This window comes from Sminthopsis crassicaudata, chromosome 2, assembly GCF_048593235.1.
Source record: "Sminthopsis crassicaudata isolate SCR6 chromosome 2, ASM4859323v1, whole genome shotgun sequence".
NCBI lineage: Eukaryota > Metazoa > Chordata > Mammalia > Dasyuromorphia > Dasyuridae > Sminthopsis > Sminthopsis crassicaudata.
In genome coordinates, this window is record NC_133618.1 from 400,120,694 (window position 1) to 400,145,413 (window position 24,720).

The window sequence follows — 24,720 nt, forward strand, 5'->3', positions numbered from 1 at the left end:
CATTTCTACCTCCTCAAACCATAAATGTACCTACCAGCAATTCGGTAGGTTGAGGGTTATGCTGGCTTGGGTGTCTGCTCCAAACTTCAAGTAGCCCAGACATGCCAAGATGACATAGGCAACGGTAACCACAGACATCCCCGTATACAAGATGAATGGGAAATGTTCCTTTTTCTTCATTTGATTTTCTAGGGGAAGAACCTATTAGAAAGGGAGGCAAGGAAAGACAAAAATAGAAATATTAATTACTAGCAAAAGAGGTAACTGAAAAGCATTTCTATTCTGCTTCCTGGACCCTAAAGAAATGTCCTCACTTTTCCTCCTTTCAACTCTCAGCTCTGGACAAACTCATCTTGTTCTGTGAGCCCTCAGCGGGTAGTAACATGGAAAAGAACTCTTCTGTGCATCCATGATTTGATCACAATGGCTGGTTGTTCCCTCTACCCAGCAGATTAGAAGAGCTGCAGCCCTTACTGGCTGGTCTTCATGAATTGCTGGAGCCCTAAATGTCTCCCCCAATGGACAGCCAGGTCTCTGAGGGTGAGCCTTTCTACAAGGAAGCTCCACTGGTTCTCAGGTGACAGACTTAGAATCCATCTCCAACCCCTACTCAAGACTTTCCCAGTTTGATGTGAACTGTCAGAACTTGGGCTTCACTGACATTGCTTTTGAGAAGTTGGGGTAGCCACCACATCCTGATGTAGTGCCACATGTGTTACCTTCTTCCACTAATTAAAATCTTGGGTAGATGACTTGATAATGGTTCATAAAAAGCTTAGAACTCTGTCTCAGCATCAGAAAGTTTTGCTAATGGGTAACAAGAAGGGTTAGCAAGCATTTTATTAGGCACCCATTATGTCCCAAGCACTGTGCTAAGCACTTTAAATGTATTATCTCATTTTATTCTCCCAATGACTCTGAGAGGTAGATGTTATAATTATCCCCATTTTGCAATCAAGGACAGAAGTTAAATGATTTGCCCACAGTCACACAGCTAGCAAGAATCTAAGGTAGTATTTGAACTCTGATTCTTAAATCCAGTGTTCTATTTCCTGTGCCACCTAGATTTATGTAGCACTTCCTCACAACAATCCTGGGAGGTAGGTGCTATTTTTATTCTCATCTTACAGATGAGAAAACAGGTAGTAAACTCTTAAAGTGGTTTGTCCCAGGTCACAAAGTGACCTGTGTGTGGCAAGATTTGAACTCTGACTCCAGGTCCAATTCTCTATCTGTTGTGTCATCTAGCTTGTAACTAAACCTGTGATCCGATTCCTCTCTTCGGAACACTGTGACCTTGGGGGACTATCTGTGTATACATAGCTCCTGAGCCCATCCAAGATTTTCAAGCTCACTGAACAGCTGCCATGCTTAGCCAGACCTCAGTGTAGGTTACTGTCTGTCAGAGGTAGGGCCTAAAGTGGGTCAAAACCCCCCAAATACTAGGATTGCTGGGATTTGGAATGCAGTCATTCCCAATCCTTATTTGATTGATAAGGAATCTGAGATCCAGTCAGGGACAATGGTGAGTTACAAAGTTAAGGTTAGATTCCTGATAGCCTAATTCCCAATCCAATACTCAACAATGATTGATGTTAAGTGGAGTGTAAGGCACTAATAACTCCCAAATCTGCATATTCAGCTTTGGTCTTTCTTCTGATTCCCATACCTACATCAGAAGTACAGTGGTCCAGCATGGTGATCTGGAGCCAGAGGACTTGGGTTCAACTCCTACCTATAACAAGATCAGGGATGAATTTTATCTAAATTGTGTATATTCTCCCAAGATTCTATATACAAGTCTTAAAGAGAACAATAAGACATAGGACAGTTACAAACTCCATTTCAAAGCATAACACTTGCATTCAACCCCCCATCCTGCCAATTATTAGTCTTTTAATTCCTCTGATTTTGGTTTCTCATTTGTGAAATTGTTACTATATTCATACTATCTACCTAAGGTCATTATAAAGATCAAATGAAATAATGTTTGTTGAAGAGGCAGCTAGGTAGTGACATAGTACACAGAGTATTGGCCTGGAAGTTAGGAAAATCAGAATTCAAGTATGGTCTCAGATATTTGCTAGCTATGTGACCCTAGGCAAGTAACTTGATCTATCGGAGGAGGAAATGATAAACCACTCCAGTATCTTTGCCAAGAAAACGGCATTACTGGAATGCTGTAGTCCATGGAGCCACAAAGAGTTAAACATGACTGAATGACTGAACCACATTGTTGAAGGGCTTTGTAAACTATAAAATACAATTAGTGATAGCATTATGAACCACCACATGGGAGCTCTGCCACTCATAAAGGTTTATGCCATTCTCAGTCTCCTCCTTAATTCTATCCTGGAAATTCCTATTCAGCCATTTTTAAAAGGAGCAATCATCTATTACATCCAATATAACAGGCCTACCTTGAGGGTCCCATGTCCAGTCAGAATCTCTTCTCTACAGCAGTGGGCTATAATGGAAGGGGCTCTGGGTTTGGAGTTAGAGGACCATGGTGTTGGGATTATGGAGCAGATCTTCTGCCTTTTTGGGTCTCAGTTTCCTACTTATGTGAAATGACAGCTTTTTTCTATTCTATGATACTAGTTACAGACCAATTTTACAACTATCATTTATACTTAGTATATGGACGAAGGATTGGACTTAAGTACTTCTTCCTACACATTAGAGCTGGGAAAGGGAAGTTGAAAATTATAGAGAGGTTCTGAGTATCTAGGGTTCAAATCTTGCTTTTGATATGAATTGGGTCAAGTCATTTAGCCTTCAATTATCTTGTACGTTAAATCAGAGGGTTGGACAAGATGTTTCTTATCCCTTTCATCTGAAGCCCCAAGATCTTCTTATAAGTTGAAGCTATCAAAGGAGGGGAATAGGCTATCAGAAGATAAAGGTTCTCAAGGAACATTCCTTATCTAGGAATGGGTTGGCCTGGAAGAAACCTTACAACTTTTCCAGGTCAAAATCCTTGTTCTATTCTACCTATGTAACTTTTGACAAATAACTTAAACTGCATACCAGTTTTCTTATTTCTAAACTAAGGGGGCTAGACAAGATAATGCTCAAGACAAGAGTTTTTAATTTTTTTTGTGTCCTGGATTTCTTTGGCAGTTCTGTGAAACTTTGGACTTCTCACAATGTTTTGAAAAGCATAAAATAAAACACACAACATTACAAAGGAAACAAAGAAATTGAAATGCAATCATCAAGATATTACAAATCAAGTTCATGGATCTCCACTTAAGAACTCTTGGTCTAAAGTCTCTTTTGGTTTTAAATGTATGAAACTAATTTATTGGACACACTCCAGCTCTACCTCAGCCTCCCACCATAAGTCAAAATTTCTGTATTATGACCACATTATTCTAGACTCCCCTAAAAGGCTCAGTGGGGACAATAGGTACAATGAGTCCTAAATTCTTCTTTAAGAGTTCATTAATGGTCCAAGGAAATTTCAAGTCACTTTAAACCTTACCACACCAATGCTCTCAAATGAAAAAACAGCAGTTCCAAAGAACAATGCGTAGGTCTTCAATTCAGAAAACAAAGGTAGGCTACTGGGATCTGGAACATCCTGAAAGATAAAAACATGAAACTAAGTTAAGAAGAAGCCCTTAAGCAGACAAGCCCTTTGAATAGTCCTGTGATTCTTTAGAAAAAGATGGCACCAGTTAAATTGACCTTAGTATTGCTCTCAAGCAATTGGGGGTGGTTTCTTCCTCCCAGAATCATTTTATATTGGCTAATCTGTACACATATTGTATCCCCCAATAAAATGGAAATTCTTTGAGGTTAGGAATTGTATTAATTTATTTCTTTCTATGCCCAGTATGGAGGTATGTATATAGAAGCTATTTAATAAATGTATATTGAACTAAATAAAATTATGAAATTCCTGGTCTCCAGTCTTTATTGACTTGTGAAAGAAAAGTTAACAGATTCTTCCAGAGAGGAAAGAAAAAGCCAGACATAAAATAGGGACTAAAGGGATAGTCCTAAATAACAGTGGATACTGGAATCAAGGTGACCTTCAGGACATCTCAGAGAGCCATGAAGGAGTCTTCTTCTGCTTTGGGGAGTTTTTAAGGCTCAAACTCTCAAGGACTTTGTATAAATAGCACTGAACTAGGGTTCAGTAAATCTGGATTCAAGCTCTAGCTCTACCATTTTCTACCTGTGAACAGATAGACAGCAGGTTTCTTGGTTAGTTTGAGCACTGGATTCTGCATTCACAAAATGAAAATGAGACTATCATTTATGCAAAGTGTTTTACAAATTATAGAACACTATGTATAATAGTTATTATTATAGAAGTAGTATTGCATTTGCCTTACAAAGAGGAATTATTACATGGAGCTATTTATGGAGATAATGCACAGATAAAATATGAGCAACCACCTCATTTCCAAATTTGTTTTTCAGGATATTTTAATACCTGATACCTTAAAATTCATTTCAAGTAAAATACTCATTAAAACACTATGTTAACTCCTAGAATATAAAAGTCTTTATCCTCAAGGAAATTACATTGTACAGAAGGACCTAATCTGTAGAGAGTTACAGATAGTGGAGGAACTCTGAGTGAAGTATAAGATCCTCCAGCCCAGTAAGGGAAACTTGCTGAGATGTCTGGTTTGGCTCCCCATCCCTGATGGGGGTGTCTCGACCTTCTTGAGAAGGAACAGCAACTTGTGTTGTAATTAAAGCAGAGTTATACTAAAGTGGCAAGGAGATACCTGCACACAGTAGCAAGTTGCTTATGTTGACATCTATGTATAGATAAATCTGTAGTGGTTTAGGATAGACCTTTAAGGGGATATTCTCATTTAATGAGCAGGAGAAAGAGGATGATCCAATTACAGGAAAGTGAGAAGAACAGGTAAGAGAAAAATCAAGTCAGAAATGTCATAGAAGTCAAGGAGGAATTACTGACAAGGAAAAAAGGATGGTCAACACTGTGAAAAGTTGCAGAGAGAGCAGGTAGAGTAAGGATCAAGACAAAGTCAGTGAATTTAGCGATTAAGAGATAATTGAAGAGAGCAGAGAGTAGTTGCATTTAACCATTAAAGTTAGAAATCAGATCTCAAGGACTGAGAACTGAATGGGAGATAAGGAAATGAAGGTAGTCAATTCTAGAAGTTTGACTATGAAAGATAAGAAAGATAGTTTAAGGCCAATTTTTTTTTTTGTTTGTTTGTTTATTTTTAAAGATAGGAGACCTTGGTATGCTTGTTGGGGGCAGAAGAGCAATGGATAAAGAAAGGTTGGATAGAAGAAAGGAAATAATTGAGGGGAAAAAGACAATAATGAGGGGGTAGAATAAATACCAAGAAGGAGAGGCTGGTAAGTGATGATGACTAAAGAATAATCTATATGGGAGAATAAGGAGCAAGGACTTTCTTCCTCCTTCTTTGCCTCCTGAAGTACTCCCTGCATGTTTTCTAGAGAGAGACAGGTTTCTATTAGTACAAGAAGAATGTAAAGCAAAAAGAATCAGGAGAAAAAGAGAGTTTATTAATAAGAGCATCAGAGGGTATAGTGTTCCATCCACATGAAATGGTTCAGACACTCATAATTTCAGGTAATTATCCTAAAAAGCCATTGTATCAAATAAAAAGGCTTGTAAGAGGGGCAAAGGAGAGATTCTTGTTAATACTTTACTCACCTCAGAAGCTAAACTTCAAAGCCAAGTCTCTCAACCAGAGACCCAAGGAAGACTGTAATTTTCCTTTGTGTGATATATATGAGACATATCAAGAAGATATTCATCCACTAAGTTGTGGAAGAGACAATTCTGGGGAATGTGAGCTACTTTGATATTCCCATGATTCACCTCTTTTCCAATAGTTCATGACTTCTTACCGAGAATATCGGTCCATTGTGACAACTGAATCTGGGCCACATCTCTGAGTATAGGAATATTGTGCTAATGGCCACTTGATATAAATATGGAGGGCACAAAAATGCAACTTTTTGAGACCAAGAGTTGATTACCTGCATGCTACAATGAGACACTTGAGTATGATCCTCAAATTCTTTTAGAGGAAATGGATGCAGAATCTTTGTTCTGTTCCCTTCTATTGAAATCCTGCACCATAAAATCAGAAGAATGGAGGGGGGAAGTGGTGCAGCTGGGAGTAGGAAGGAGAAAACTACATCTTTTCCTTTCCCCCATGTCCCACTGGACTAGCCAGCATGGCATACCATCCCATGAAAGCTGGAATAACAATCAATCGAAACTGGCATTAACTAATGACTGCTCAGTCACTCAGTAAGAAAGGTACAGGAATTTCAAAAGATATCCTTTCCTTCTAGTCTTCTTTCTTTGTCCAACACATGGAAAAAGGTCCCAGATAGCCATTTGAAGATACTAAGATGCATTATTTTTCCTGAAATTCCAGAAATTTGGTTTCTAAGAACCAAAATTCTTAAAGGTTTCTCTTACCTTACTAATTATTGTAATAATGACAATAGAGGGAACTGCCCTCTGGATGCCTAGGTATTAAAGCTCCAGTGATGTTATGACCATGGTCTGATACATACCTGAACGAGGTAATGGAAGATCACAACTATGCTTATAATCATACATATGTTGGCGATCATAGAGAAGATGGACAGGACTCTAAGGTTACGGAAAAATACCAGCAGCACAAAGAAGGGCAATAAGCTGAGTATGTAGAATCGTGAGTCAATGGAAGGTGTCAAGGTCACAGTCGTGTTGGTATAGCAGTCAGAGGTAGTTTCATTGGCTGCTTCTATCACCTGATAAGAGTAATAGGTTATATACATCTCTCCCAAATAATCCTATGACCAGGTCAAAACTGATCAAAATTCTTTTGTGGTTCTCTATTATCTACAGGACAAAGTTCAAACTCCTGAAGGCTGGAATTCAAGGTCTTTTATTAACTGGCTTCAAGTTACAATTCCAGATTTGCTCCAGTCAAACTAGTGACTCATACTTTCTGACCTCCATATGCTTATTGCTTTGAGTTCTTGCTACCTCAAATATACTACCTACATTTTAGAGTTATTTCTATCTTAATGCTAGCTAGCTGTCTATCATTCAAAGTCTAGCTCTCTAGCACATAAGGTCTCTCTAAACTTCCATACTACCTGTCCTATTCATTGGGTAATTAATTACATGTCACCTTGTGACATCTAACAAATAACTTGAATTGTTTCTAAACTCATGATGTTATTCAACTTTTCATATAAATATGAATTCAATTGTAAGATCCTCAAGTCAAGGATTCTGTATCTCCTACATCTATTAGGAAAGGGCAGAGTAAATAGATGTTTAATACACTAAGCAGAAGTAAATGTAGAAAATACTAAGGTATGTTTTGTGGAAGGCACTACGTTAGAAATAAAAAGGCAAAAATCAAACTGTCTCTGCTCTCATGGTGTTTGTTTACTGCACAGGAATATATTCTGCCCAATTTATATTCTCAATAAATTTGTTGATTGGATTTAGTGATCGGACCTACATTTTTAAATTCTACCTCTCTCAGCAGAGCAACAGTGATTTTGAAGTCAGAGGGCCTGGGTTGATGCTTCAGTTTTCTTAGCCATTAAATTGAGATCATAGATCTAGAATTGAAAGGAATCTTAGAGGCAATTTTGTTCAATCTCTCATTTGAATGCAGACCCTCTGATTCCAATGTCAGTGCTCATCCTGTATTACATAGCCTCCCTTAAATCTACAAACCAAATATTTGCTAAGGTTCTTTTCAGTTCTTAATCCTATGATTTACCAAAAAAAAAAAAAAAAAAAAAAAAAAAAAAAAAAAATCTGTCAAGGGATCAAGTGCAATTTAGATACTTTTAAGAGCTAGAGGGAAACTCAGGTCATCCAGCCCAACCTAGTCCTTTTGCAGATAAGAACCAGACTTCTAGAAGGGTAAATTATTCATGCAAAGATATGCACATATTTCTCCATAACAAGAACTTGGTTCCTGGTTTCAGCATTACTGTCATATGATTATGATCTTGAAAATAACCCTTTATCATTTGTGATCTATAACTAACAGAGTTTAGAGTGTAAGATGTGGAGATGAGGAAAGAAGAACCACAATTATTTTGCAACAATTTTTTAAAAAAATGTTTATAAAGTAGTGTCAGGAGTGGGACTTGAACCCACATCTCCAGGGGAGTTTTGCAATATCTTGATAAATTAGCACAGAAATCCCTCCACCATCTGCCATCACTGCATTTTTGAAAGCCCTCAATCCCTAAGTAAGAACAGATAATCTCATTCACTATTGTAACAGCTAATGCTAGCCTTGAAGAGACTTTACAGTTTTGTCTAAAACAACTGCTTTCACAATTATATTAACTATTTGGTCTTTTTGTCCTTGTCTTCTGTCCTTGAACAAAGTTTTCCTATTCTGCTAATAAATCCTTCAAATTGCATTCTAAATATTTCCCTTTTCTTTCTCCACACACAGATCTCCCTTTCTCTGCCCTTTCCTCTCCTGTTGAAATGGTTTATTTTTCAGTCTCAAGTAGCCAGAGAATGCTGATTGGTCATGTACTCTAATTGGACCAGAAAGGTTAATATAAACCCAGATCTGTACTCTAGAAATCTGCATTTGTCATCAGCTAGGGCACATTCCTTAGCAAGCTAATAAATCTCTTTCATTTTGACCTCTTATTTTTGACACAGTCATTCAACATTAACTGCTGCATATACTTATCCTAAGAGATCAAAAGAATACCCTAAAAGTGGCAAAAAGATTGAATTTCTGTATCCCATAGGAGCTTCTTTGGTGACTATGGTGTAAAAAATAATACCAAATCTGTTGTTAAAACATCTAGGACTAAGCTTTCAGCTTCTACCACTTACCAATACTGCTCAGAGGCATTCTGAACCTCAGTTTCCTCACTTAATAGAAGTACTATTTTTTGTACCACTTCACAGGTTAGTTGTTAAGATCAGATGTAATAATGAATGTAAAGTGTTTTGTTAACAAAAAAGTTACATAAAATGTGAGATGTTACTATTATTTAAAAACAGTGAAACCATTTTGTGTTATTAGTATCATAATAGTAACTAATGTAATTTTAAAGTTATATAAAATCCTAGAAAAATCAGAACTAGTCACCCTAAATTCAAGGTGTTCTCAAAATTGCATCCTGGTTTGTGTTCATTTAAGTAAATATGCCAAAAGATTGAAGTGAACATATGCTCATGGCCTGAAAATTATGAGTCTCCCATTCTTTATTTAGCTCATTCATCCCAATTCTACAACTCTAGGGTCTAGGCCCTAACCAACCTAGTTTTAACTTTGACATAGGGCCATATACCAAGACTAGAGATATGCTTTGGATAGATGCATGCCTCAGAGGTCTTTCATTTGGTACAAAATCTGAATCTAAGAAAAGCTGTTTATCTGTTTGAGCAAAACAAGAGCAAGAAAAATCCTACCTGTTTTATATTATCAGCCAGAAAAACAAAATAAACACAGCAAAATCCCAACTGAGTGAGAATCAGGGAAAAACTAACAACATACCTAGGAAAAAAAGAAAAAAACAGCTACTTTGAAAAGCTATCATGTGCATTTAGATTTTTTTTATACAAATTTCCTCCCCCATCCAAATCCTCCACTCCACTCTATATAAACCTTCTTCAATTATTATTAATAATGAAAATGTTTCAATAAGAAAAGGCCTGCAAAAAGTGCATCCACTTTTTCTTAAAGAAAAGTTGAGACAATCCATTTTTTTTTAAAGAAAGTTGAGATAATGCATTCTTATCTTTGAGTGAGATTCCTTATGATCAGGTGCTAGTATCCTGTCATTCCTTCAAATGATCAGGGAGGGCATATTGTTGTGCTCACATGGCAATAGCCATGTGTCTGTTTGGCTGAAGTTGTAAACCATCAACCCAGAGAAGGGAGGATAAAGACAGGAGACAAGGAAATCCTGGTCTAAACCCAGGAAGTCGATCAATCACCATGTCTTGCCCGGAAAAAGGCTAGGTCTAACCTAACCAGCTTGAAGGGAGGCCCTAAGTTATATTTCCTTCTGATGGGAATTAACTCAAGGAAGAGCGTGGAATTCTGGAGGTAGGGTGACTATACCCTAGAAAACCCTCTAGCTCTGTAACATTTGGCATGTTTACTTCAACTGGCTCTCTGAGTTTTGAATCCACTACAGTTTGAAACAACATAGTACATGGACTATGAGAGTCCTTCTTAGTGGGACCTAATAGTCTGTGATCAACTAGAAGAGATTAGAAGGCTGATTGTGAGGAGTGGTGGGAGCCACTGAGAACTGGTCCCTGGGTTCTAACCTGATAGGGTCGCCTTAAAATCTCCCTGCGCTTTATTCCAAAGGAATGACACTTAAGCAATATAATAAAATCTTTTTGTGGGTCATCATGGCCAAATGATTCATTACTCAGTGGCCAACTTACTGGCAATGTGCTTCTTTGTTCCTTATACTGTATCTGCTACTTAAGGGAGAACCTAGAATCATCCCATAGGATGTCAATATCCCCACAGGTGCTTGGTCTATGGTCTTAATTGTTCTGGCTTCTTGCCTGTAGGACCTGGCACAGCACAATGTGAACTTTCACTTTTCTTTCACAAGGAAGAACTAGAGGTATGGACCCTGTAATTTGTGTCAGAAAAAATGGCTCTAGAATTTCTGTCCCTGGCTATTTTTTCGGGAGCACTGACCTATGAGAGTCAGGACCTAGGCAGTCCCCTTGTGGTTTGGGGCAAGCAGAAACACTATAGGGTTTCTGAATCCCATATAGGGCACTCAAATGAAGAGTTGGCACCAGGAACTCCTGGAGCTGTCTTCCCTAATACTGAGTTCCGGTACACATCTGGGAGGATCCTGGTGTTGACAGGGCTCCAATTGTATGACTAATAAATAGAAATATTTCATTACTTGTACCACAGGGACCTGGATTTGAGGAAGACTACATGGTAAGGTAAGGAAAGGGTTTGAAGCCCACTAACACTTACCAGTTAGATTTGTGTGCCCAAGTTACATAACTTCTCTGAGCTTCATTTCTCAGGAAATAAAGCATGAACAACCACACCTGTGCTGCCAATCTCTACACTCAAGTTGGAAGAAGAAAATGAGAAAATACATGAAAAATGCTTGGTCATAAAATGTTTAAAGCTCTATGTTGAAAGTTAGGTAGCTCAGTGGAAAGAGCTAATGGCTCTGAAGTCAGGAGGACCTGTCTTAAAATCCAGCCTCAGACTTTGTGTGAGCATAGGCAAATTATTTAACTTTTGCTCACCACAGTAATCTTTATCTCCAAAATGGGAGTAATGCCCATTTTTACCTTCGAGGGTTGTTGTGAGGCTCAAATGAGATAATATTTATAAAGCTTTCTTTTAATTTTAACATAAATACTAGATATATTATCATTATTATTCTTCACTGGAGTCCTAACCTAATGTCTTACAAAAGCAGACTACCAAATTATTTATTGACTTCAATGTAATTTTGTCCTTCAAAAAGTAGGAGAATCAACAAGAAAGATTCTCCTTTTCTTTTATCTAATTCTTACCAGCAGTGAAGAATTGGCTGTTTGGGGTTAAAAAAGTATGGAAACTTGAAGTGAGGAAAGCACTTTTATCTTAGAGTCTATGATAGAGGAGAGGAAAAAAAAATCTACAATTTGATGTGCACCCCAGAATTTGAGAGAACAGATTTCAAAAAGTTTAGTATGCCACTTGAGTGAAAATCTAAAGAACAAGATAACCTTGGAAGGAAGTTCTCAAGGATGAAATTCTGACACAAAGAGAAGCCATTCCAAAGAAGGAGGAAAAAGGCAAATTGGAGAAAGTGATCACAGTAGATACAGGAAGAATTCTCCAAACAGATGGAAATAAAGGCAAATAATTAATCAGTAAGCATTTATTAAGCACTTATTAGATGACAGATTTTCAGGATACAAATATAAAGAATGAAATAATCCTTACCTTTAAGGGGCTTATATTCTAACATGTAATAGAATGAAGATAAAAGCAAAACCTGATATTGTAGGAATTGTAATAAGAGTGCTAAAATTCACAATGAGCTGAAACTATTGAAGAAATCTATGAATGACAAAAACTACAAAGTTGTGCTTTTTTTTTTTTTTTTTTGAAAGGTTTATTGGATCACTGCTCATGGTGGAGACTGTGATAAAGAGTAACAAAGAGAAGACAAAGTTACTCCTGAGAAGAAGAAAGATCTTTAGACTGAAAAGAATAAATATGATTATATATAGTTGACATCTAATATAGATGACATCCAAGAGAGCACATAGCTGTCTTGATAATATGAAGTCACCTGGCTCAGAGAATGAAGTACATTCTCTGATTCTAAAGACAAGAAAACAAACAAAAACAACTGCCAAATTTGTTCATTGAGCTATTATCAATCATTATTGAAAAGTGGTAGAGAAATAGAATGATATCATTGATCACTGCTATGCTGATTTTCAAAAAAAAAAAAAAAAAACAAGAAGAATGGGAAGAGGAAGAGGAAGAAGGAGAAGGTGAAGAATAAGAGAGAAGGGAGGGGGAAGAAGAGAATGGAATCTCTGTAAAGTAATGATCAATAAGACTGACTTGGCATTCTAGAATGCATTATTTAAGAGACAGTGAATTTCCTTAAAGAAATGCACTGGTTACAAAGAACCAGCATGGCTTTATCCAAAACAGATCATGCTAGCCAAACTTTACTCATTTTTTTTTTTTTGACAGGAGTAATAAACTAGTAGAAAAGAATAATGCTATAGAAAAAATTTTAACCTATATTTTAAAATAAAATCCCTTATACTAGTCATATGGCAAAGATAGAGAGATGAAGGCTAGACCTTTAGATGAGTTTTTTTTAATAAGAAAGGGTTGTCATTAACACTTCAATTTCAATTTGGAAAGAGATCCCCAATAGAGCATAGGTGTTTAAACCTGTGATATTTGATACTTTCAAGTCAATGATTTGGATAAAGAAAAAGATGCTTATCAGATTTCCAGGTGACACAAAACTGAAAAGAAGAGCAAATACATTGGATGACAGTCAGGATTTTATAAAATTTGAACAGATTAGCTTCTGGATTGAATCAAACAGGATTAAATTTTAGCTTTCTACTTGGGTAAAAAAAAATAGATCAGTCTCCTGATAGAGGATTGGATATATAGCTTATCTCATGAAGAACTGAGAATGGGGTGCAGTTTAATTACCTGGAAGCTCAACATAAGTCAATAATATGATATGGGAGGAAAGAAATTTTATACGATCTAAGGAGATGTTAAGAGACCAAGCTTCTAAAATAAGGAAGAAATATAGTTCTATACTCTATCCTTACCAGGCTATGTCTGAACTATTGCATTTAGTTTGGGGACCAGAGTATATATAGACCAAAATTTCTTAACTTGGACCCTATGAAATTTTTGAAAAATAATTTTGATAATTTTAACTGGTTTTCTTTTTTTTTTTATCCTATGTATAGCATTTTATGTTCTGAGAAGAGATCCATAGACTTCATTAGACTGCCAAAGGAGTCCAGGATACAAAAAAAGGTTAAAGACTCCAAATCCAGACTTTCAATTCCCTGGGGATGGGGCAGAAATAATACTGAAATTTTCTTTTTATTATAATAAATATGGCCAATATTTACATAGTACTTGAAAATCTATAAAGCTACTTATATATTATCTGTTTTCACAACAACCCCATAAAATAAATGCTATTATTATTCCTATTTGATAGACATGAAAAGCCAAGAGTGAGACGGGTTAATTGATTTGCTCACACTCCAAATGTCAGAACAGTATTCAAACTCAGGTTTTATTGATTCCAAATGTAGTATTCAAGTCACTATGCCACCTCCTTATGTACACATTCAAATATAGCATAGTATATGGAAGGAGATGAGCATTTCTGAAATTTAAATGGAGATTGATAATACATCTCTATAAACTAACTTTTTAGGAAGTTTATCAGTAAGTTGGGGAAGAAAATGGCAAACCATTCTAGTATTTTTGCCAATAAAACCTTAAATGGTTATGAAAAGCCAGGCATGACTGAAAAATGACTGGACAAATCAGGAAGCATGTAAAACATGAAGGGCAGCCAGGATGATCAAGAGCTCTGGAACCATGCCCTTTGTAGACTGAAGGAACGGGGTGCTTAGACTTAAAAAGAGAAGACTTAGGAAAAAAGATTCTCCCTGCCCTTAAGTCTTTGAAGGGTTGTCATATGGAATATGAATTAGACTTATTTTCCTTGGCCCCAAAGGGCAATCACAGGAAATTACAGAGATAAATACTGGGATGACAAATGTCTCTCTAAAAGTCTGTATTCGAAGTATCCATACTATATCCTGTTGAATAGGTACCAAGAAATAAATTCCATCAGTTCTTTTAACTGGAGCTGAAAGTCTTTAGAGGGCAATCAGGTGGCACAGGTGGTTTGCTGGGTCTGAGTTCAGAAAGACATGAATCCAAATCTATCCTCAGACATTGATTACCTACCCTATGCAAGTTAAATTAAAAAAATTATTGTTTGTTTCAGTTTGCCCATATGTAAAATGGAGATACTATCACTCATATTTCCCAGAGTTATTGTGAAGATTAAATTAAATAATTATTATACAGTGTTTAACAGTGTCTGGTATATAATAAGTACTATATAAATGTTAGATATTATTATTATTAGAAAACAAGGACAGAACCTGGGCAAATTTAGTTTCTTTGACAAACATTTTTCATAAATCAAACATTAAATGCCCACTGGTTATAAAATCCAAAGTTAGGTGTCAAGAATGATATACAGTTTAAAAACATGGTCCCTCACTACTACATTGCTGGTGAACCAATCCAACCTTTGAGGAGAGCAGTTTGGAACTAGGCCCAAAGGGCTATCAAACTGTGAATCCAATTTGTATCTCAAAAAGATCTTTTAAAAGGGAAAAGAGCCCATATGTGCAAAAAAAAAGCAGCCCTTTTGTAGTGGTGAGGAACTGAAAACTGAGTGGATGCCCATCAGTTGGGGAATGGCTGAATAAGTTATGGTATATGCAATGTTATGCTATGGTATGGTATATGTTATGGAATATTATTGTATTATAAGAAATGATCAACAGGATAATTTCAGAAAGGCCTGGAGAGACTTACATGAACTGATGCTAAGTGAAATGAGCATAACTAGGAGATCATTGTAAATGACAATAACAAGATTATGTGATGATTAACTGATGGACTTGGCTCTTTTCAAATAAGGAGGTGATTCAATCCAATTCTAATAACTTGTGATGGAGAGAAAGAGGACTATAGGGACTGAATATGAATGTGAATGCAACATAGCATTTTCACCTATTTTGTTGTTGTTTGCTTGTTTTTTTTTTCTTTCTCATTATTTTCCCCTTTTTGATCTGATTTTTCTTATACAGCATGATAAATGTGGAAATATGTTTACAAGAACTGTATATGTTTAACTTATATTGGATTATTTGCTGTCTTGGGGAAAGGAGTATGGAGAATGGAGGGAGAAAAATTTGGAACACAAGGTTTTGCAAGGGTGAATGCTGAAAACTATCTTTGCATGTATTTTAAAAAAAGAAGCTATTATAAATATAAAATACATGGTCCCTAACCTCAAGGAGCTTATAATCTAGAGATATAAAATTCCTATGCAATTATTTGGATTATCAAGGTTTTTTCAGATCAAGAAGCTTCACAAAGAGATCAGTGGAACTTCAAGGTATTCTGTCCCCTTCCAGATAAAGAGACTGTGCCCATTGTTACCTTCCCCATATAGCATGCTTCTGGAGCCAAGGGAAGGGACTGGTCTTTAATCCATACATCACTGCATCACTATAATCCAAATAGGGCTTCTGTACCCTGAGGGAAAAGAATGATACAAAACATTAGTGGTCAGTTAACATTTCTGTAGCACAACAGAGTTTACAAAGTCCTTGCCTCATAAACAAGTAGATAGTGGAAATAAAGTTGGGCCAGTTTTACAGATTATCTTTAAACTTCAGTTTCTTTAAGTGACTTAGTCTTAGTTCACAGAGGTAAAACCATAACAGTCTAAATATGTTATCTTCAAATAGTCACAACCCTATGATATGATTATTATTGAATTAGGGGAGTTTGAGATAATATGTGACTCTGCAGACAACTAGATGAGAGGGCAGGTAAGTGGTCCAGTGGACAGAGTACCAAGTTTGGTGTCAGGAAAATCTGAATTCAAATTTTGTTCTCAAACACTTACTTGCTGTAAGACCCTGAGCAAGTCCTTAAACCCCTTATAATTTCAGGTTCCTCATTTATACAATGGGAAGAATAATAACATCTGCCTCTTAGAAATTGTTGTGGTGATCAAATGAGATAGTTTTTCTAAGCTCTTTGCAAACTTCAATTCTGATGGATCTGGCTCTCTTCAACAATGAGATGAACTAAACCAGTTCCATTTGTTCAATAATGAATAGAACCAGCTACACTCAGCGAAGGAACTCTGGGAATTGAGTATGAATCACTACACAGCATTTCCAATCCCTCTGTTTTTGTCAGCTTGCATTTTTTATTTCCTTCACAGGTTAGTACATTATTTCAAAGTCCAATTCTTCTTGTGCAGCAAAATAACTGTATGGATATATATACATATATTATATTTAACATATACTTTAACATATTTAACATGTATTGGTCTACTTGCCATCTGGGGGAGAGGGTGGGAGGAAGAAGGGGAAAAATTGAAACAAAACATTTTGCAATTGTCAGTGCTGAAAAATCACCCATGCATATATCTTGTAAATAAAAAGCTATAATAAAACAAAAAAAATATTACATATAAATGCTAGCTAGCTAAATGGATATGAGGACAGTTGGTTACATGAGACTGAATCTAGGGAGAGACTGGACAGCACATAAAGACCTGGGAGTGATCTGAGTAGAGATGATTATTAAATTCATGGAGCTCATGAGGTAACCAAGAGAGTATATATAGAAGGAAGAGAAGAGGGCCTGAACAAAAAAGAAAACCTATAGTTAGTGGCTCTGATATGATCCAGCAAAGGAGACTGAGGAGTGGTCAGATGGAAAGAAAAAGAATCCCTCAGAAGCAGCATAAGGAAATCCCAGAGAAGAGAGAGAGAGCATCCTAGTTGACCGTGTCAAATACAACAATTGTAGTCAAGTAAGATGAGAACTGAGAAAAGACTTGATAATTGGTAACTCTGGAGAAAGAAGTTTTATTTAAGTGATGAATTTGCAAGGTTTTTGGGTAGAAGGAGAGAAAGTGAAGGTAGTAGAAGTGGAGGAAGAGGAGTGAGGGTGGACAACTTTTTCTAGAAGTTTGGCAGAGAAAGAGAGGAACCTCAAAGATGTTGATGAGTGATGATAGCAGGGAGATTTTCTGGAGTTGGTAGTAGGAGGTGAGGAGCATTCTGACTCTCTTTGCTGGACCACTGTGTTGTGGGAAGGTGTGAGGGAAGGTACATCTGATGCTGGAGAAGATAGCTAGGCATGTAGTATCCTGTGGAGAAGGAGAGATCTCAGGGAAGGCTAGTACATGGAAGAAACATAAAAGAAAGATGTCCAAGATGAAGCTATTAATTATGAAATGGGAATTCCAGAAGGCACAGTGGAAGGAATGGGCAAGATTGTTGGGATGTAGGTGGGATTAGGAGATAGTTTGCTCTCAATAAGGGTAGAAATTGAGGAATATGCTTGGTGGGAGTTCAATGGTTATAGGAGTAATTGTGAATGATAGATGAATAATAATGTTCATTATAAAAATGCTATTGTCAGGCAAAAGCTAGTTGGTTAGGATACTATTTGCCCTGCCTATGGGACCTCTGAGGAGGATCTTTATGGAGAAAAAATGCTAAATACATGGTTTCACAAGAGGAATCATAGACTATAATAGCTAGAAGGCTCCTTGAATATTCTATTTCTTTCTTTCTTTCTTTTCTTTTTTCTTTTTTTTCCTGAGGCAATTGGGGTTAAGTGACTTGCCCAGGGTCACACAGCAAAGAAGTATTAAGTGCCTGAGACAAGGTTTCAGGTCTTGAATCTGGATCCTCCTGACTTCAAGGCTGGTGCTTTATCCACTGCACCCCCTAGCTACCCCAAATATCCTTGTTATTTCAACCTCTCACTTTAGAATTAAGAAACAGACCCAAAGAGAGCAAGCAATTTATTTTAAGTCACACAGTCAATGAGTGGTAATTCTGGGATTAGAACTCAGGTCTTTCGTTTCCCATTTCAGGACTCTTTCTGTTATACTATGCTCTTTCATGCATACTAAATTATAGACCGAATAGATCACTAGTCTGGCACAATCTTAACAATAATAGATAACATTTATGTAGTGCTTTTTAACATTTGAAACCTATGTGATAGCTACTATCCTTGTTTTTCAGATGAAAAAATTAGAGACCAAACCACTAAGTGTTAGAAACAGAATTCACATCCATTTCTTCTTAGGGCAAGTCCAATATGATATTCACTTCTAAAGGAGAAAGAGTGGAATTGCCTTACAGGAGGTAGAAGTGAGGTGGAGACAGCTTAGTACTTTTATTCTATTTGAGAAACAGATAGTAATGGTAGTTTCACTTAAATCTGAAAAAAATCATACATGTATCACATTAAGATCGGAGGCAAATAAAACATGGCCACATGAGTACCAAAAGAGAACATAGAGTTAAATGCAGAACATTTCATTCAAGAACAGGAAGAAATAAATGTATCTTACCTGCGGCCCAGGTGCTGAGCACACTTCACCAAGATGCCCATACAATGCACAGCTATAATGCCCATGCCCAACAGACCTAGACAACCAATCTTTAGGGAGGAATTTGTGGTGGGAAGAAGAAAGAAAAAGAGATATAGTTATCAAAATTATAAGATGCAGGGACGACTGAACAAAGACAACATTGTCACAGTTTATCCTTAGGAAACAACCATTTGAGTGATCCAATGAAGAAGAAAATGGTGACTTTGAAGAAGAAATTGCATGAAATGAATGCTGATATGAACTCTAGTAAGTTTCCCAAGTGTGCTCAAGAAAAAAAAAAGCATTATATCAGTGGTATAATAAAGACTGACTTAACCTGGAAGAGATCCAGATTTTAGCTCAAATTTTTCTCACTGTGTGATCTTCTCTTCTCAATTGAAAAAAAAAATGAGGGAGGGGAGGAAGAAGTAGACAATCATGATCTTCTTTCAGTTCTGACATTCCATGATTCTAAGTATATCACTTTAGCATATAACTTCAGAGACTAGCCAAATTTACACTAATTTTTTTTTAAAAACATAGTTTAATAAAGATTTAGTGTTCTATCTTCCAAGACACTCTTAGTGTTCAGAAAGGCCTTACCTTTTCAAAGTTCAGTAAAGAATAAGTTTTCCCATTTCATTATTGTAAATGAATGAATGAATGAAATTGATAATACCTCCACCAACTCTTTCCCAGAGTGATGGGTATTCCTCCCTCCCACAACACAGACACCTCTTACCAAGAGCCCTCCTTGCTTTGCTGCCAGGGGCAGTCCCAGAAGACCTGTGCCAATATTCCCTTTCACCAGGTGAATCACAGTTTGCCACCACCTGCAGAGATGCAGAAGAGGGAGAGTTAGTACCAAGGGAGGGGTGCCTCATGTTCAGTTTCCTGATTGCAGTTCCAGCGACCGTAAGCAACAGAACTGGTTTAGATGGTAGCTACTGGTGCAGTTTGTGAGCTCCATTGTCCTCTAATATCTGGAATTTATATTAATTACCACATTACTATAAAAGAGCTCTATCTCCACAACTAGAGCCCAGGCGGCCAAAGCTCTGTTGAAGGAAGGTTCTGTTGCATTTCCACTTGCAGCCCATGTGGAGGCACATTGAAAAGGAAAAGATATTCAGATTTTGGGCATCACCTGAATGTGGAACTGATCTCAAGTAAGTATTCTAGTAAATCAATTCCCTAGGAGGTTAAAAAGCACAGAAATATGGGAAGCCAAAGGTCTGACGGCTAGGCGTGCTGTGTTGACTGAAGGCAAAACAAACATAAGGAAATAGAGCCTTCATATTCTATAATATTCACTCCAAGGACTGCAGATATTTTGGAAGAAGAAGATATCTTTTCCTGCCCGTTCTGTACTCATAAACAAATCAACCTTTCTAATGCAAAACTCATGTTATTCTCTTGTTCAAACTTTCCAGTAGTGGAGCATTGAAGATAAAGTCCAAATTGTTTGATTTGATATTTCAGGCCTCTAACAATATAGTACTATAAGATGTCTTCATTCAGACAGATTTATGTCATCATCATCAATATCATCATCATACGTACATACATACATACACACACACAACCATAGTCCTCTAATATACTCTAGCTAAAATAAGGAATTCCATTTCTTCCAGATGCATCCTGTGCTCTGCCATCTCTGTTCCCAGGATTCGTCTTCACTGGAATGACCTTCTCCCTCTCTCACACTTCTGTCTATCCCATCAAGGGGCAATTCAAAATTTGTGTAGTCTAAGAAGACTTCTCTGATTATTCTTCTCACTCCATAAGAGTAGAAGTAGAAGTGATTTCTTCCTTCTTTGAGACCTCATAGCACTTAGGTGCATGACAGGAGCAGAACATGCTTTATTCTTCGTGTGTGTGTGTGTGTGTGTGTGTGTGTGTGTGTGTGTGTGTGTGTGTATTATCTTACCCAGTACAAGCTCTTTGGGGACAAAGACTGAATAAATAAATTAGCCCATGCTGTATGTAAGGAAAGGTGAAAAAGAGAACAAGAGAATAGCAAACAAAAGATCACTGAAGGAAGAAGGAATGAGTTTGTCTACCAGTTCTGCCGTCTAACTGGCTGTGTACATTAGATAAATCATTTCATTTTTTAAAGTACTTTCCTCCTATGTAAAAAGGAATATACTATTTATACCCTTTACCTCTCAGGACTGTTATGAGGCTCAAATATGGTAGGGTTTATGATGTTCTTTACAAACCTTAAAGATATTACTCACTATTATCAATAACAACAACAACAAAAAATCTACAATAGTCTTGAAGGGTGGTGAAAAAAGTGGCAATATCTCTAGAATTTGAAATGACTCCCTATGGGAAGAAGGCAAGGGAGCCCCAGCATTTGTAAACAGCCAAGAAAAAGGCATAGGCCCCTAGTAGTTAAGCCAGTCCAAACAGTGGGTGATTGAGAAATAACAGTGCAAAGCACAATTTAACAGCTGCTTTTGGCCTAAAAGCTTCCCACTATTCTCTACACCGAGTGAAAAATCAAGGCCCAGACTTCTGCACAAGAATGATCCTGGTGCTTCTGAGTGAGTAGAAATTTCTATTGTAGGTTGAAATGATGGAACAGCAGGAGCCCTGAGAACATACTGTAGGACAAAAGAATTCAGCCAGTTCTTAGATCAAGGAATATCAGCATTGAAAGGAATCTTATTGCTTGGTCCAATTACTTCATTTTACAGATGAGAAAATTGAGGGCCAGGAGTGTTCATGAATTATCTGTGGTTACTCAGGTAAGAAGGAGAATAAACATTCGAATTTTGATCTCCTCACTTGAAATTCAGTGTTCTTTTCTCTTATGAACTATTAGGCTGTCCTCCAAAGAGTCAGAGAGAGAAAGTAATTTGTTGAAAGTTACCAGAGTTTTATATATAATCTACATAGTGAGGGAGAAGGCAGAAGATTTGATAGTGTTCCTGGAAAACCCAGAAGTGTGAAGGACAAATTCATCCTAAAACAAAATTTCAACAAGAATACTCTTACCTTTTGTTAGCTGAAAAATAACTAACCAGTATGTCCCTCCTCTTTTGCTTCCTTACCCTTGGACAAAGTTAAACTGAAGTGGGCTTCAGTTCGTATGTAAAAAAAAGTTTTTTTTCTGAAGACATGGTAGAGAACTTTGTCCATGGGCTAAGAAATCATATTTGTTTTGTGAGTATAGTGATTCCCTTTATCCTAGCAACCTAGACCCTCTCTTTATACATCTAAATCCTCTAATAGCTGAGGAGCAATTATTCAACTTGTTAAGTGTTAAGGAGAGCAGTAAACAGAGATCACAACTAATCAGATGCCCCTTTTAATTTCCAGGAAGAAATATCATCTGCATAGCCCCTGCATTCCCAAATGCTGGATGGAGACAGGTTGCTTGTGTGGCTAAGGAAGGATAAGTGATTCACTTTTGAAATGTTTACTTAAGAATTTGGGAGTTCAAAAGTGAGCTAATATTTTTCTCTTAGAAATACTTAACCTCAAACACACATTCCACCCATCTCCAGCAACAATTCAAAAAAACATTGGACTAGCAATCCGGAAACCTGGAGTCTAATTGTAAATGGCTCATTCACTTCTGGTGTGATCTCAGGTTAACATATTTCCCATCCCCAGCTATGTTAAGTGAAGAGATGGATTTGAATAGATTGTTTCTGGGTTTTATTTTAGTGCTACAGTTGTGTGAATTCTAGGTCACCTCTGTTAAAAATCCATTGTGGGGAAGAGTCACTTTGCTTCACAAAGGAAATACATCTCCAAAAGAGGCATCTAAATTAAATGTCAAGATAAGGCTTGGAGAGTGTGCCCTCAGTCCTTGAATTCTCCACCACCTCAGGGGCTTTCCTTGCGGGTTGTACGCATTTGCAGATATTGAAGAAACAAATTTGCATCCTGTACATCAATTCAAGCTAACTACATGCAAAGAGAATTCCTCGGGACAATTCCTGGATAAGAAACAAAAGACATTTCCCCAAGGAAAACCCTATCCTGGTTATGATTGATTTAAAGTAGTGTCTGAAGGGAAGAGAGAGAGCCAGGAGTCAGTAAAGTCTATCACTGACATAATTTGGAGTCTCTATTGTTTTTATCTTCATGAGAAGTGGGTTGGAAGATTAGGCTTCCCTGTCACCATCTGCAAAAAGGCAATTATAATAATATTTATTCTCCCTTCCTCGTGTAGTTGTTTGAGCTATTAGTATTAATACCGGAAATCCACAGGTTCTCCCTGATGCTTTCATGGTCCTAAATTTTCTCTAGATTAGGAATTTAAATTATAAAATCACTTTAAAATCAAGTCAAGAAGCATCTATTAAGCACTTACTATGTGCCAGGTATTGTATACTGGGGATACAAAGAAAGGCAAAAAATAAAAATGGTCCCTGTTCTTAAGGAGCTCACAATCTATTGAGGAAAGACAATGTGTACAGAATTACAAAACAAGATACACAGCATAAATTGGAGATACATAGAAGAAGCAATAAGTTAAAGGAGATATGGGAAAAGTTTCTTAAAGAGCAGAGGACTCTAACACTTGAAGGAAGTCAGGAAAGCTATGCATTTTATTTTATGCATTCAAAAACCTTATTCTGAGAATAATAGGACCCCGTAGAACAGCCTGGGTTTCTTCTCTGCACTCAGAGTTTTTTAGGGACAGCACAGGTAAAACTAAGTCTGCAAAGCAGACCAGATCCTTGGTGTCTAGGAGCTTTGATCTTAGCTTTTCAATTAACTTTAATCTTCCCACAAGGATGGAGGATGAAATACACTCACATCTCAACACCACCTACAATGAGCCAGAGGACAACCCAAAGAGTATTACATATAAGATAGAATAGAAACCAAATAAAAGATGAGAAAGATAGACTTACGTTGTTCCTTTGACCTTGTGGCGTGGGTCAGAGCCATTGCTCCCATCCTCAAGGGTACTCCCATTCTTTGAATCATAGTTGTTATATTCTTTGTTCTTCCAGTTGCTGTCTGGTGAGATTACTGGACTAGAACTGAAGGTCACAGTATTCTTGGTCTTGAGCTCCAGATCTCCAGTGGGATTTTTATTTGAACTATCCATGGCTGCGGACCCCAAAAGTGCCTCTTAAAGTATTGACAAAGTAGAGGAAAGATGTCCAGTAAGAAAGCAAATAGGTGCTTACTGCAGGTGTGGACAATCACAGCTCAACTGACTATGCCTTCACAGGCAGTCTTCTGGAGCTTAAATAAGGCTCCGCCCAACTCTCCTGGGCTAATTCTATCCTCCTTCCCTCTTAGAGACCCAATGGAAGTGCCTTTTGGTTTCAGGCTCTCTCAGGGCACTAAAGAGAATAGACAGAAGTCCCTTCCCTAAAAGTGACCAGAAGTCCCTTCCCTAAAGGAGACTAAGGTCTATCTGCCCCCAGGTTCAGCTTCTCTACCTCTTATCTACATCCCACAGTGATTTGGGGGAGGCCAAACTGGAGTTTGCTTCTCCTCAATCAATCAACAGGTATTCATTGACTACCTACTGTGTGTTGTACACTGTGTACACTAGGAGAGAGTATATTTTTTAAAAGGCAACATGTATTATACAGGCATATGCAAAATAGATGAAAGTAATTGGAAGAGGCTGGCCTCAGACACTTATAAACTATGGGACTCAGGCAAGTCATGTAATCTTGTTTGCCTCAGTTTCCTCATCTGTAATATGAACTGAAGAAGAAAAGGGCATATGGTGTCTCAGATAAGAAACCCCAAATGGTGTTTCAAAGAATTGGAAAATCTGAAGAATGAAACAACAAAAATTGGAGGAGGAGTACCAGCAAGTAAGAAGATGAGAAAAGGTTTGTAGACACTTACTTTTAATTCAGTTCAACAACCACATGTTTATTAAGCATCTATTTTGTGCCTGGCACAATTGGTTCAGAAACAAAATAATCCCAGACCTGAAGAACCTTATTTTCTGTTGTATAAATCATCATTCTG

At 37.2% G+C, this 24,720-nt stretch overlaps 1 protein-coding gene across 2 annotated transcripts in view; it reads right to left on the reverse strand.

Annotated features, from left to right (window-relative positions):
* Positions 1–23,965, reverse strand: part of LOC141556904 (proton-coupled amino acid transporter 1-like) — a 31,200-nt gene extending 7,235 nt beyond the window's left edge. Inside the window, exons 1-8 of one of the 2 annotated variants that reach the window (XM_074291843.1) lie at positions 23,634–23,965; positions 19,493–19,583; positions 18,730–18,818; positions 15,774–15,869; positions 9,440–9,524; positions 6,556–6,774; positions 3,488–3,586; positions 35–201 (exon numbers count right to left, since the gene is read on the reverse strand). In XM_074291843.1, the coding sequence (XP_074147944.1) occupies positions 35–201; positions 3,488–3,586; positions 6,556–6,774; positions 9,440–9,524; positions 15,774–15,869; positions 18,730–18,818; positions 19,493–19,583; positions 23,634–23,833 (1,046 nt within the window). In that variant the 5' untranslated portion in view covers positions 23,834–23,965. The remainder of the gene's footprint in view (positions 1–34; positions 202–3,487; positions 3,587–6,555; positions 6,775–9,439; positions 9,525–15,773; positions 15,870–18,729; positions 18,819–19,492; positions 19,584–23,633) is intronic. The other variant, XM_074291844.1, reaches the window with a different exon arrangement.
* Between the last annotated feature and the right edge of the window lie 755 nt (positions 23,966–24,720).